We start from the raw sequence: 15,636 nt of genomic DNA on the forward strand, positions 1-15,636 counted from the left end.
CTCATTCCCCAGTGGTTCTTAGCCTGGACGATTGATTGTTGGCAAAGTCCAGGTTGAAAACACTTGTGTTTTTTATTTTTTATTACAGGAGACCATGGATTCAGTGGAATGGGCGTTAGGTGAGTATAACTATGCTTGTTGTTGTTTTTATAATAAAAGTAAAAGTGTGATTTTTTTTTTAAAGTAAAAGAGTTGACTCTGGATGTGTGTTTATTTACAATACTATTATAGAATCAGTAATGGATAGGCATCTTATACACACTTCTCAATTACTAAGCAGTGGGCTTAAAGTCAACGAACAACAACCCACCAATATTAACCCCACTTGTCACAAACACAGGGCAAGTGTGAAAAGTCAGGCAAAGCACGAGAATTGACGCATCTAATAGATGTGCCTTTTCTGGGCAACTGCGGGCTGCTATTTTTAAGCTGGGGAGGCAATATGCATTGCCCCTTATCAGCCCGAGAATACCAGCTCTCAGCTATCTGCTTTAGCTTGGCTGGTTGTCAAAAATCAAAGGGGCTTCTATTCTTGATAACCAACACCGACAGCTGAGGGATGCAGCCCCCAGCTGTGAGTTTTGCTTGGCTGATTATCAAAAATACAGGGGAACCCACACTTTTTTTTTTAATTTATTTGTTTAGACCGCAGGTGAAGGCTGTTATTAGCGGCAACAGGCAAAGATTATTATTATTAAAAAAATTGACACGGGGTCCCCCTATAAAATCGAACCAGCAAAAGTTAGGCAGACCGCTACGGGCTGATATCAATAGCCTGGGAAGGAGCCATGGATATCTCTTCCCCCCCCAGCTAAAAAAAACAAACTCTCAGCCACCCCAGAAGTGGTGCATCATATAGATGCTCCAATTCTGGCACTTAGCACCACTTCTGGGGTGGCTGAGAGCTGATGTTTTTTTAGCTTGAGGGGGGGGGGGGGGGGAAGAGATGTCAAGATCCATGGCTCTTTATTTTTATATAGCGCTAACATATTCCGCAGCGCTTTACAGTTTTGGACACATTATCAACACTGTCCCCGATGGGGCTCACAATCTAAATTCCCTGTCAGTATGTCTTTGGAATGTAGGAGGAAACCGGAGAACCAGGAGGAAACCCACGCAAACACGGGAAGAACATACAAACTCCTTGCAGATGTTGTCCAAGGTGGGATTAGAACCCAGGACTCAAGCGCTGCAAGGCTGCAGTGTTATCCACTGAGCCACCGTGCTGCCCCAGAATTTTTTTCTGGAGTTCCTCTGTAAGCTAGCCAGTAAAAGCTAAGCAAACAGCAGTGAGCTGATATTAATAGCCTGGGAACCTTTATGGCTATTGGCTCCCTCCCATCATATTAACATCTGCCCTCACCTGTCGGCTTTCCCTCTGCTGGTTATTAAAATGATGTGGGAGCTCAAGCAATTTTTTAAAAATAAACAGATATTGCATTTCAAGCAGATTTCTGACTTTTTAACAGTTGCTTTTCTGTTAAAGCATATATAGGTTAATTATGTTAATGCTCCTACATAGGCTGGTGTGTGTGTCTTTATTTGATATTAATGAGGATGTCTGGCTGAAGAGGTTGAGCAAGGAAATTACATCACAATTTTTTTTTTTTTAATAATATCTCTTTATTTAGCTCTATGGATTTACAAAAATGCATTAAAATCCGCATAAAAAATGCGCGGAATTTCCACTGCGTTTTCTGTCAAGAGATGCAGAAATTTCCCGATGCAAATCTGCAACGTGCGCACATAGCCTTACTGTATCTCTTTCTCCTATTTTGCTATGCTGGTATGCATGGCACCCACCAGAAAAACATGAAAAATAAAACAAAAAACATTCTACTTAAATTTCCTGCGCTCCCTTACAGCGTCTTGTTCTGATGCCACAGGCTGAGTTATGCTTATAAGCAATGCATGGCAGGAACATCATGCACTGCTTACAACAAGAGGACATCTGCCGGAATATTCACTGCTCTCCACATCAGGACTCATTGCTCTTTAGAAGCGGGCACAGTAGAGGCAGTCACCAGCTTCCTGCAGCAGAGGGGTTTCATGCCCGCTACTAAAGGGAATGAATATTCACTCTTCTCCACGCCCATGGGTGAGGAGGGCAGTGAATATTCATTCCCTTAAGTAGCTGGCACACGTGATCACCCAACAGCTGCAGGAAGCCAGCAGCTGAGACTACTGTGCCCGCTATTAACCCCACCTCGGGAGTAATAGATAGTACGCCAATGTCGGTATCCACCAGATGCTAATAACCAGTTAAATGCCACTGCCAAACTGACAGCGGCACTTAAAATCGTGCTGGTGACCCCGTCACGTGATCGGGGGGTCATTGGTTCATCGGCATGACAACCAAAGGTCTCCTGGAGACCTCTATGGTTGTCAGTGCCGGATTGCTATGAGCGCCACCCAATGGTCGGCGCTCATAGCAAGTCAGTAATTCAGCTACATAGAGGCGAACTGATCATCGCGTCTATGTAGCTGAGTCGATCGGGCTATGGCAGCTTCTAGTCTCCTATGGAGACTATTGAAGCATGCCAAAAGTAAAAGAAAGATGTTTAAAAAAAATAAAATAAATTATATATATATATATATATATATATATATATATTATATATATATATATCTATATATATATATATATATATGTATATATATATATATATGTATATATATATATATATACACACACTCACCGGCCACTTTATTAGGTACACCATGCTAGTAACGGGTTGGACCCCCTTTTGCCTTCAGAACTGCCTCAATTCTTCGTGGCATAGATTCAACAAGGTGCTGGAAGCATTCCTCAGAGATTTTGGTCCATATTGACATGATGGCATCACACCGTTGCCGCAGATTTGTCAGCTGCACATCCCAAAGATGCTCCATACAAGGCAGGATGGATCCATGCTTTCATGTTGTTTACGCCAAATTCTGACCCTACCATCCGAATGTCGCAGCAGAAATCGAGACTCATCAGACCAAGCAACGTTTTTCCAATCTTCTACTGTCCAATTTCGATGAGCTTGTACAAATTGTAGCCTCAGTTTCCTGTTCTTAGCTGAAAGGAGTGGTACCCGGTGTGGTCTTCTGCTGCTGTAGCCCATCTGCCTCAAAGTTCGACGCACTGTGCGTTCAGAGATGCTCTTAGGCCTACCTTGGTTGTAACGGGTGGCGATTTGAGTCACTGTTGCCTTTCTATCAGCTCGAACCAGTCTGCCCATTCTCCTCTGACCTCTGGCATCAACAAGGCATTTCCGCCCACAGAACTGCCGCTCACTGGATTTTTTTTCTTTTTCGGACCATTCTCTGTAAACCCTAGAGATGGTTGTGCGTGAAAATCCCAGTAGATCAGCAGTTTCTGAAATACTCCGACCAGCCCTTCTGGCACCAACAACCATGCCACGTTCAAAGGCACTCAAATCACCTTTCTTCCCCATACTGATGCTCAGTTTGAACTGCAGGAGATTGTCTTGACCATGTCTACATGCCTAAATGCACTGAGTTGCCGCCATGTGATTGGCTGATTAGAAATTAAGTGTTAACAAGAAGTTGGACAGGTGTACCTAATAAAGTGGCCAGTGAGTGTATATATATATCTCCACATCACACATATTTGGTATTGCCGCGTTCAGAATCGCCCGATCAATAAAAAGAGGATTAACCTGATCGCTAAATGGCGTAGTGATAATAAAAAAAAAGTCAAAACGCCAGAATTACAGATTTTTTATGTCGCCGCGACATTGCATTAAAATTCAATAACGGGCGATCAAAAGATCGTATCTGCAGCAAAATAGTATCATTAAAAAACATCAGCTCGGCATGCAAAAAATAAGCCCTCACCTAACCAGAGATCACAAAAATGGAGATGCTACATGTATTACAAAATGGCACATTTTTTTTTTTTTTTTTTATAGCAAAGTTTGGAATTTTCTTTCACCACTTAGATAAAGAACCTAGACATGTTTGGTGTCTATGAACTAATAATGAATTACCGTATATACTCGAGTATAAGCCGACCCGAGTATAAGCCGACCCCCTAATTTTGCCACAAAAAAACTGGGAAAACTTAATGACTCGAGTATAAGCCTAGGGTAGAAAATGCAGCAGCTACCGGTAAATTTCAAAAATAAAAATAGATACCAATAAAAGTAAAATTAATTGAGACATCGGTAGGTTAAGTGTTTTTGAATATCCATATTGAATCAGGAGCCCCATATAATGCTCCATACAGTATATGATGGGCTCCATAAGATGCTCCATATTAAAATATGCCCCATATAATGCTGCACAAATGCTGATTATGACCCCATAAGATGCTCCATACAGACATTTGCCCCATATCATGGGGCACATGGCAACATACAGATGCCCCATACAGATATTTGCCCCATATCATGCTGCACATAGCCACATAAGATGCCCCATACAGATATTTGCCCCCATATCATGCTGCACATGGCCCCATAAGATGCCCCATACAGATACGTGCCCCCATATAATGGTGCACATGGCCACATAAGATGCTCCATACAGATATTTGCCCCATATGCTGTTGCTGCGATTAAAAAAATTACATACTCACCTCTCCGGCCCCCGGCACTTGCTATAGTCACCTGCTCCCCGTTCCACCGCTGACCGCCGCTGTGTCTTCCCATCCTCTGCACCGACGTTCAGGAAGAGGGCGGTGCGCACTAATCGCGTCACTGTGCCCTCTGACCTGAGCGTCAGTGCGGAAGACACAGCGGCGCCGACGGTGGAACGAGGACTAGGTGAATATCGCGCACTGCCCCCCCCGTCATACTCACCTGCTCCCGGCGAGGTCCCTTCACGTCTGTTCCCCGGCGCCACATTTTCTTCCTGTAGTGAGCAGTCACTGTTATCGCTCATTACAGTAATGAATATGCGGCTCCACCCCTATGGGAAGTGGAGCCGCATATTCATTACTGTAATGAGCGGTACCATGTGACTGCTCACTACAGGAAGAAACTGCAGCGCCGGGAAGCAGGGACCTGCAGGGACCGCGCCAGGAGCAGGTGAGTATAATTAGACAGCCCCCCCTCCCCCACCCCTGTCGACCCCTGGGTATGACTCGAGTATAAGCCGAGAGGGGGACTTTCAGTCCAAAAAAGTGGGCTGAAAATCTCGGCTTATACTCGAGTATATACGGTATAATGTTAGGTCAGATTTAGCATTTAGTGAACCTAGCAAAAAAGCCAAACAAAAAACAAGTAAGTGTGTGATGGCACTTTTTTTTACAATTTCACCACACTTGGAATTTTGTTCCTGTTTTATAGTACACGACATGGTAAAACCAATGATGTCGTTCAAAAGTACAACTCGTCCCCCAAAAAATAAGCCCGCACGTGGCCATGTTGACGAAAAAGTAAAAAAATTATGCCTTTGGGAAGGAGGGGAGCGAAAACCGAAAAAAGCTCTGGTCATGAAGGGGTTAAAGAGAAATGAATATTCACTGCCAGCGCAGTGATTATTAATTTCTCTTTAGCAAGAGGCACAGGTTTTAGGCGCAGCAGCCAGCTCCTGCCTCCTGTGTCCCTGACAAGTATAAGCCGAGGGGGGGGCTTTTTCAGCATAAAAACTCGGCTTATACTCGAGTAAATACACAGTATATATATATTTTACATATTATACTGAATCAATTCATTTAGACTGTGCACGCTGGAAAACTGTCAAACACTGATGAACCGGGCCTAATAGGTTTAGAAGTAATGCATCGTCACACTATCAATAGAATTACAGAACCACCACATAAGTAGTAAAAGAAATTTGGAGTTAAAAGCTATATGCTCAGTGAAAAAGTGTCCATATATCAACTGCAGGAAAAATATGGCATAAAATGGTTATGGTTCAAGAAGAATAAAAACTTCTTATCTTCTATATATAAAAAATACATATCCTTACTTTTTTACAATTCTAAATGCATGCTATAGCATGGTTCAAAGGTACCCCAAAATCACCACGATGATTGCAAACAAACTTCTAATGAATTATGGGGGATATTTAATGTACCTACTGTCTTGCACCTTACTTGTCATTTCCAGCCCTGTTTTCCAGTTTTGATGCATTTGTTTTGATATAGATGGGGGCATCGATTTTCAATGCAATCTGATTATATGTTTTGGCAGTGGGTGAAGAAAACTTATCAGCGTACCATGTCCTACTGGCATCATTCCTGGTGGAGGAGGTCCCATCATTGGCATCATTGGGGGACCTGCCATTGGAGGTGCAGGCATCATACCAGGACGAGGAGGACCACCTACAATAGGAAAAACAGGATTTTTGGTTGCTTACCGTAAAATCTGTTTCTCGGAGCCTTCATTGGGGGACACGGGAACCATGGGTGTATGCTGCTGCCACTAGGAGGCTGACACTATGCAAAAAAAAAAGTTAGCTCCTCCTCTGCAGTATACACCCTACCGACAGGAAGTAGGATATTCAGTTAGTGAGAAAACAGTAGGAGAAGCAACATGTAAAGATAGGAAACTCCAAGTAACAATATAACAACAAAACAGAGCTGTTCAACTCGGGAGGGTGCTGTGTCCCCCTATGAAGGCTCCGAGAAACAGATTTTACGGTAAGCAACCAAAAATCCTGTTTTCTCTATCGCCTCATTGGGGGAACCAGGAACCATGGGATGTCCCAAAGCAGTCCCTGGGGTGGGAACAGCTGAAAAACTCCATTCAGGTCGGAGGACTCACCACTGCTGCCTGCAAGATCCTTCCGCCTAGGCTGGCAACTGCAGAAGCGTAGGTATGGAGCTTATAACATTTCGCAAATGAGTGAACGGAACGCAAGGTTGCCGCCTAGCTAAGTTGTAGGGCGGATGCCCGATGGTGTACCGCCCAGGAGGCGCCTACTGCCCGGGGCAGAGTGAGTCTTAAACCCAGGAGGAGTCACTCTGTTCTTGACCCGGTAAGCCTCCAGAATGGCAGGTCTGATCCAGAGAACAATCGTAACCTTGGAGGCCGGCAGGCCTCTTGGCGTACCGTCTGGAATGACCAAAGACGGTCCCGTCTTCCTAAAGAAGGCGGTCCTAGACAAATAGATCCTCACCGCCCTGACCAGCGAAGGCCCCAGGACGATCTATTCAAGTAAACGGAGGACACCACCCTGGGAAGAAAAGGCGACGAAGGCCGTAAAACTACCCTATCCTGGTGAAGAACCAAGAAATGGGGCGACAGGAGAGAGCCACCAACTCCGAGACGCGCCTAATGGAGGAGATGGCCACCAGAAACGCCACCTTGCAGGACCGAAAAGACAGTGAGGCCTCATGGGGAGGTTCAAGAGGGGAACCCCACTGAGCCTCCAGAACAAGATTGAGGTCCCAGGGATCCACGGGAGTCTGGTACGGGAGAGCCTCATGCGCCACTTCTTGAAGAAAAGTTCTGATCTGAGAACGGGACGGATATAAATCTTTGTTCCGTGATAGCCAGTAGCTAAGGACTTCTGAAAGGGACCAGAAACAGAATGGAAAGGGTTGCTATCTGACCCTTTAGAGAACTAAGTGCAAGGCCAGCGTCAAGTCCCGCCTTGAGAAAATGGCCAAAATGGAAGGTTTCAACGGCAAAGCTGTTAAATTGAGCCACCAAGAACTCTGTGGCAGATCGGTCAGATCTGGCCCGTCTGGGGGCCTCCAGAGGGAGTCCGCGAGGAGATGGACGATCTCAGCGAACCAGAACCATTTGGGCCAATCTGGTGCGGTCAGAATGACCGGCACCCCCTCTGCGTTGATCTTCAACAGCCTGGGAAGAAAGGGAAGGGAGGAACAGATAGGGAAGTACAAATTGCGACCCAGGAATGGCCAAGGTATCGATATCCACAACAAGAGGATCGCGGACCTGGAAACAAACGGTGGAACCTTCCTAAGCAGTCGGGACGCCAGGAGATCCACGTCCGGAGTTCCCCATCAAAGGCAACTTTGAAGGAAGACCTCCTGAAGCAGGGACCATTCTCCTGCCGCAAGGCCCTCGCGGCAGAGAAAACACTGCGGCCTAGTTGTCCACGCCGGAGATATGCACTGCGGATAGTGCAGAAACCGTTGCCTCTGCCCAGAGGAGGATCTTGGATAGCTCCGCCATTGTCAACAGACTCTGATTCCCTCCCTGGTGATTGACATATGCCACCACCGAGGCATTGGACGTCTGGATTCTGACTGGCAGACCTCTGAGAAGCCTTTCCTAGTGACTCAGGGATAGAAGGATGGCCCCTATCTCAAGGGTGTCGATCGGCAGAGAGGACTCATGCTCCGCCCAACGCCCCCTTCACTGACGGATGACGAGAAACCGCGCCCCAGCCGGGAAGGCTGGTGACCGTCGTCACCACCTGCCATGGGAGGACCGGACCTGGGGAATGAGAGGGGATGACAGCCACCAGTTGAGAGGCTATTAGAATCGGACAGAAAGCCGGATCGGAGGATCCAGAGACAGCACAGACGTGTCCCACTGAGAAAGGATGGCCTGCTGAAGTTGTCTCCAGTGGAACAGCGCAAAAGGGAATGCTTCCGATGCTGTCACTATGCGTCACATGACCTTCATTGCTGAACGGAAGGAAGGCAGCCGAGGGTCTTGCAGAGAGCGAACTCCGTATGGAGAATTGCCCGCTTCTCCTCGAGAAGAAAAACTCCCGACTGATGGGTGTCGAACAGCATGCCTAAGGCTACTTTCACACTAGCGTCGGGCTCGGCCCGTCGCGGTGAGTCGGGCCGAGGTTCCCGACGCTAGCGTTGTCTCCGCCGCACAACGGGGGCAGCGGATGCATTTTTCCAGCGCATCCGCTGCCCCATTGTGAGGTGCGGGGAAGTGCGGGGAGGTGGGGGCGGAGTGCCGGCCGCGCATGCGCGGTCGGAAAAAGCGGACTGTCGGGAGCAAAAAACGTTACATGTAATGTTTTTTTGCTCCAGACGGTCCGCCACAGCACGGCGCAACCGTCGCACGACGGTTGCGACGTGTGTCATTGCGTCGCAAATGCGTCGCTAATGTTAGTCAATGCAGAAAAAACGCATCCTGCAAGCACTATTTTTTGCGAAGTAATGCAGTTAACGCTAGTGTGAAAGTAGCCCAAGATGACGAGGCGCTGACTCTGAACAAGACGACTTTGTTCTGTTGGCCAGCCATCAGAAACGGGAAAGGGAGTTGAGGACAATGGTCAGACTCTCCTGGGCCTGAGACAGGGGCAGAGCCTTGATGAGGATGACTTCGAGGTATGGAATGAGCACTAGGCCCCTGATCCTCAAAATGGCCATAAATGTAGCCATGATCTTTATGAAGACACTGGGAGCGGTCGCAAGACCGAGGGGCAGGGCGGCAACCTGGAAATGACTCTTCTGCGTCGCGAAACGCAGGAAAACTCAGGTGTGCTGGGAAAATCAGAACATGGAGCAAGGCATTTTGGATATCCATGGATCACAGGAATTCCTGTGGATCCATAGAAGCCAGAACTGAACAGAGGAACTTCCTCCTGAAATGCCGCAGGAGGAACCTTCTGTTCACTAACTTCAGAGACAGGATGAGTCGAACTGCACCGCTTTTCTTCGGCACTACAAGCAGGTTTGAAAAGAAACCTGTGAAGCGTTCCTGCTGTGGGACGGAAACGATAACCTCCGAACAAAGAAGGAAGGTAATGGACGCAAAGAAACCTGGGATCAGAAGAGGATCTTTTAGAGGGCGGGATTCGGAGAAGCGATTCCGCGGCCGCGAAGCGAACCCTATCTTGCATCCAGAGGATACCAGCTCCCTGATTTAAGCATCCTCCACCGAGGCCAGCCAAACATCCCTGAACAAAACAGGAGACGCACGCCCAAACTGGAAACACTAGTTATGCTGAGGAAGATCTGCCAGGTCTAGGCCTGGTGGACCAACCATGGGAGTTGGGATACGCCGGGAAGGGGTAGGCTTGAAGGAAGCCATTTCTCTAGCCAGACGAGATCGCAGTCTGTGTTAGCTAGAGGAATCTTCCGACACCGCGAAACAGCGAAAGGACAAAAGGGAGCTGAACTGCCATTTCAGGGGAGGCCGGCAGGGCATGGAGAGAACTCGTGCCTCCCGTGGCGTCCTTAATAATTTGTTCCAGCATGTAGCCAAAGAGACGGGCCCCCTAGAAGGGGAGGCTGGTAAGGGACTTCTTGAAGACAAGTCCGCCTGCCATGTGTAGAGCCGAATATTCCGCCGGTTGGTCACCATATTGCTGGACGCGTGAGCTGCACAAGTCGCACATCTTGGGAGGCAGATACCAAATATTTCCCTGCATAAGAAATCTGGTCCGTCAGGTTGGCTAGCTCCCCCGGAGGAGCTCCAGCCGGGGTGCTCTTACAAGGCTGTTTAGTCCATCTAGCTATGGTCCTTGAGACCCAGGTAGAGGCAATGGCCGAGGCACAAAGTTGAAACAGCCGCTTCAAAGGCTGATTTATCCAGCAATTCTATAATTGTATCCTTGGAACCCATGAGGGATGCTGCATTGGAAAGTGGAGGGGCCAAGTTGGTAGACAGTCTGGGAACTGACTAGTTCAGAAATACCTGTTTCCTGCCGAGGAATCAGTCCAGTTAGCGATGAGCTCAGGGGAGAAGGAATATAGGATGCCGAGACGCTTCCCTGTCTGAAAGCATCTGGTATGGTTCACCTTTCCCCCGGCAAGTACCACCACAAACTCAGTGTGTGGGGCAAAGACCTTGGAAGGTGGTTTTGCCCATCTAAATGAAACCGCCTATTCTGCGGGTTCCGTAGAGGTATCCATGATACTTAAGGTCTGGTTGATCGCAACAATAAAATTATGTACCTGTAGTGAAACCAAGTCTGAAAACTTCCTCTGCAAACATGACCGAAGACGCCCGTCTCTCTCGGGAGAGGAGGATCTGGAAGAGGGATCTCACCGTTCCAGACCGGAGGGCGAGATGGAGCGGGAAAGAAAGGTGTCAGACATCCATGGGGTTGATGGTGGACGTCCTCGTCTCCTCCAACTGACAGGCTCTGGTGGGCGAGTGGGTGGGGGACGGAGCTAGGACCGAACTTCTAAGCACGCTTGTGTGCTAGGATCATGGTCCTGCTGTCGGATCTATGAGGATATGGGGTGGCAGTACATGCCGTACTCATAGTCCATAATGTGGGATTACAGGTGTGACTGTTCACTCTGTATCTGTCATGCGGGTACTGGGTAGACTACAGCTGACTACCCGGGCCCCTGCGATATCCCTCAGACTAGAGAAAACCCTGTCTGTCCCTCTCCCAGAATTTACACTGATGGTGTGCTTGTCTGGGCCGCCAGGCCTGACCCTGACTCCTGTTTCAGTCCTATGCTGAAACCTCCAACCACCACCCAGTGATTAGACCACACACCAACCCCTACAGAAAGCACAGACAGGGAAAACTAAAAACGCACCACGCAGCAGACACACAGGAAAACACTATAATGTGCACAGGGCAAAACAGATACAAATATAGGAAGGAGAAATATGACAAAGGATAATACACCACCAGATACGATATTTCTTCTCCTAGACCACCACTCCGGAGCGAGATCACCAGGCACCAGGCACAAGACACAAGCTATAAATCGGCCACGCCCAAAGTCCAGAATGACCATTTAAAGGCCACGGGCGTGACACAGCCTCCAACCCGATTACCAGCTAGATTAACCCCGGACAACCTGGATTAAGTCTAGCCGGCATCACTGAGCGTATAGTGGACGAATGTGGAATTACCGCTGTCTGTCGGACGCCCTAGTGTGAATAGCGTCCGACATAACAGTACCCCTCCGAAAAAAGGAACTTAGAATTTCGCTCCTGTCTGGATCTCTTGTGGCCTGAGTTGAAAGGGCAGGACGGAGAATCCTGTGACCCACTGGCAACTGCGGTAAAGCACGGACACCAGGGTCGTGACCTCCTGGTGAGGTCCGCCTCAGACAGACAGAAGATAAACCCCACCCAGGGATAGGGGTCTCGGTCTCACCCGGGGTAGGGACTCCTGGACGGTGGGTACAGTGGAGTTGCTGCAGTTGACAAGCGGAAGGAGGACGGGAATGCTCTCCCATAAAGAATAGGCCTGAGAGAAGACCCACTAAATGATGCCCGAAGGTTAGGGGAACAGGAGAGGGGAGTAATGGACTGCATAGCAGAGCTACTCACAGCAGAAGAAGAGTCCTGTAGACTGCTCCCGGCTGTAGCTGCGACCGGCGTCATGGCACAGGTCCAGGGCACCAGCAGGGAGACGGCGACCTAAGGAGGATGCAGGGGAACCAGCCGGAGAAAGCATGCGCTGGGGTTAGTCACCGGGTTCGGAGGAGCAAGATGGTGGCAATCCCAGGGCAACTGGGAAGGATGAGAGTAGTGGGCGGAACTAGCGCCCTTCGCAGGAAGAGGTAGAGAGAGTGACGGGCGGGAAAAAAGCCCGCCCGATGAAAACGGAAATGGGCGGAGTCGCGCCGCCGTGAGTAGGCCCGGGCAGAAGCCGGGGCCTAAATTGGAGATGGCCGCTGCGGTGAAGAACGAGCGGTGTAGCCGGCGGAAAGGGGAACAGCGCGACTGCCGCCAAGGTCGCCGCGCCGGACGACAGAGGAACGTGCGGAGGAAGTAGGCAGTGGGGCTGCCTGTGGAGACCTTAGAGCCAGAGCGAGGAGGCAGAGCGGCTCCCCGCCGCCGGAATAAAAGGCAGCGTGGCTGAAAAAGTCGCCGCGCCGGAGGACAGATAGGGCGGCCCCCCGGAACAAGGAGAGGAAGCTAACTGGGTCGGGTGGGGGAAATACTCACCTCAGAACTCCCACGCCGTCCTTTACTAACCTTAAACCGAGAAAGGTGTCAGATGTCCATGGAGCTGATGGTGGACGTCCTCGTCTCCTCCAACCGACAGGCTCTGGTGGGCGAGTGGGTGAGGGACGGAGCTAGGACCGAACTTCTAAGCACGCTTGTGCACTAGGATCATGGTCCTGTTGTCGGATCTATGAGGATACGGGGTGGCAGTACACGCCGTACTCATAGTCCATAATGTGGGATTACAGGTGTGACTGTTCACCCTTTATCCCTCCGGAAAACCTGAAAGAAAACGACGCACATTGAGGTAGATAAGGGTCTAATGAAAGACTTGTGACCACCTCCTACTGACAATAAGGATATCCTACTTCCTGTCGGTAGGGTGTAAACTGCAGAGGAGGAGCTGACTTTTTTATTTGCATAGTGTCAGCCTCCTAGTGGCAGCAGCATACACCCATGGTTCCTGTGTCCCCCTATGAGGCGATAGAGAAATAAAAATATCAGCCATTCAATATATTTGGAACCACACAAAACATGGTGCCACATAATTTAAGCAGCAGCACAAAAAAATGTACTTACCTAAGCTAGGTGGTGGAGGAATCATGGCACTTCCAGCAGGTGGAGCAAATGGAGTGGGTGGTATCTTCCCTTGCTGGAAAGCAGCAGCTGTAATTACATTAAGTGCATTACAATATATAATCTGGTAAAGTATAAAGTATTTGTTGTGGGGGACAGAGCATTGACAAAAAAAATATTTTAAAAAAATCAAGTGATGAGATTATTATGCTGTAGGATAACTTACCTGAGGTTAAGGTTAAAAGGGGTTGTTCACTGCAACACAATCCCTTCTTAAAAGCCAATGTGTATGAAGCACTTTAACTCCTTCACAGCATATGACGTAAGTGTATGTCATGGTTGGGAAAGGCTTCCCGCAAACTGACGTACAATTACGTAATGGTGATCAAGATGCCCGCCTGATTGCTGCTGGGAGCTCAGGTAAATGATAGTCAAGATGTGGCTGTTTAACCCCCTAAATGCCACAATAAATAACAATCGTAGCATTTAAAAGGCTTAGAGAGGGAGGGGGGGGGCTCCCTCTCAACCTATCGGCATAATTGCGGGCTGCAAATTTTAGTTGTGACAACTGGAGGTTGAATAATACTCAAATATAAGCCGAGTTTTTCAGCACATTTTTTTTGAGCTGAAAACACCGCGCTCAGCTTATACTCGAGTGAGGTGTCAGAACATGGAGACGGAGAGGCAGCAAGTCACAGGAGGAAGGAGCTGGCTAGTGCGGCTATCTCCTGTGCCTGCTGCTAAAGAGAAATGAATGTTCCCATCACTGACAATGAATAGTAATTTCTCTGTAATAATGCGCAGTGTCAACTGCAGCAGCCGACTCCTGCAGTTGCCGGGCGGTCACGTGAGCCGCTATTTAAGAGAAATGAATATTCATCTCTCTTCACTCCCATGGGCGTGGAGAGAGGTGAAAATTCATTACTGTTAAGTAGCAGCACACGTGACCGCTTGGTGGCTTACACTGTGCATGCTATTTAATACTCACTGCACTTCCAACGTGGGGAGCAGTGAGTATTCCGGCAGCTGTGCTCTTATGAGCAGCGAATGACGTCCCTGCCATGCGCTGCTTACAAGCATAAAGCAGCTGCTGGCACCGAAACAAGACGCTGCGAGGGAGTGCAGGAAGGTAAGTGTAATGGTTTATTTTTTTTTACGTTTTTTGATGGGCGCCAATCATTCCAGGATAAGGATGGTGCAATGAATACAAGTATAAGGATGGAGCCAGGCATGCAAGGATAGGGATGGAGCCATGCATACATAGAGCTGTGGCATGATCAGACCATGTCCCTGTATGGTCAGACACAGCCATTACACAGTACATAGCAGGGGCACATTTATAAGATCTCAGCAAAAAAACATTTTATTGAAACACATACAATTGTGGAACTTATTATTCAAAGATCTATTGACTAAAATAAGCATTGTTTGTGGGAAAACCCCTTTAATCATGCATATAATCTACAAATCCATCCCATTCACAGATTCTGCTCTTTAGTTTAGACCATTCTTGTTCTCATATGCAAATTCTGCTAGAGTAGTAGGAAAGAAAGTGCAAATATCAAAGAGTTAAACTTCTGTATAATATAAAGCTACTTACTAGTTTTATCAATTAAACTCTGAGCTTGCTCTTCCATCCATTTCTGATAGTAATCCTTCACATTTTCCTTGTGCTTTCTTCCACTGCAATGGGTCTTGCGAACTGATGGCTAGAGGAACACAATACCACAAAATAAAATTTGTTCGGCTTTAAATGTGCTTGCATGTATTTCCTCCGGTATCCTCCCACACACTTAAGACATACTGATGAGGAACTTTTTTTTGTCAGCCCCAATGATGATGATGCCTGTGAAGCACTGCAGAATGTGAAAGCAAATATATATTACATATACATACACACACACACACACATAATACATAAACTATGGTAACCAATTACTAACAGATGCCATCAAGGCAAACAGCCATTATATACACTACAGCGTTTCAGAGAAAACCAATTTATCCCCATCCTACCGTACATGATGGATGCAGAAGCATGTCTGTAGAAGCAGCAATCAGCAATCAGAAGCACCTTTTTAACCCATTTACCCACAAGGGTGGTTTGCACGTTAATGGCCGCGCCAATTTTTATAATTCTGGCCACTGTCCGTTTATGAGGTTATAACTCTGGAACGCTTCAACGGTTCCTGATGATTTTGACACGGTTTTCTCGTGACATATTGTACTTCATGATAGTGGTAACATTTCTTTGATATTACCTGCGTTTATTTGTGAAAAAAAAATGGAAATTTGGCGA

At 47.7% G+C, this 15,636-nt stretch overlaps 1 protein-coding gene across 2 annotated transcripts in view; it reads right to left on the minus strand.

The window, feature by feature from the left end:
- Positions 1-15,636, minus strand: part of SNRPC (small nuclear ribonucleoprotein polypeptide C) — a 180,184-nt gene that overhangs the window by 19,912 nt on the left and 144,636 nt on the right. Inside the window, exons 3-5 of one of the 2 annotated variants that reach the window (XM_077295542.1) lie at positions 14,938-15,046; positions 13,341-13,427; positions 6,176-6,280 (exon numbers count right to left, since the gene is read on the minus strand). In XM_077295542.1, coding sequence (XP_077151657.1) covers positions 6,176-6,280; positions 13,341-13,427; positions 14,938-15,046 — 301 coding nt within the window. Of the gene's footprint in view, positions 1-6,175; positions 6,281-13,340; positions 13,428-14,937; positions 15,047-15,636 lie in introns of those variants that run through there. The other variant, XR_013223821.1, reaches the window with a different exon arrangement.

The sequence above is a fragment of the Ranitomeya variabilis genome, chromosome 3, assembly GCF_051348905.1.
Source record: "Ranitomeya variabilis isolate aRanVar5 chromosome 3, aRanVar5.hap1, whole genome shotgun sequence".
Classification (NCBI taxonomy): Eukaryota; Metazoa; Chordata; class Amphibia; order Anura; family Dendrobatidae; genus Ranitomeya; species Ranitomeya variabilis.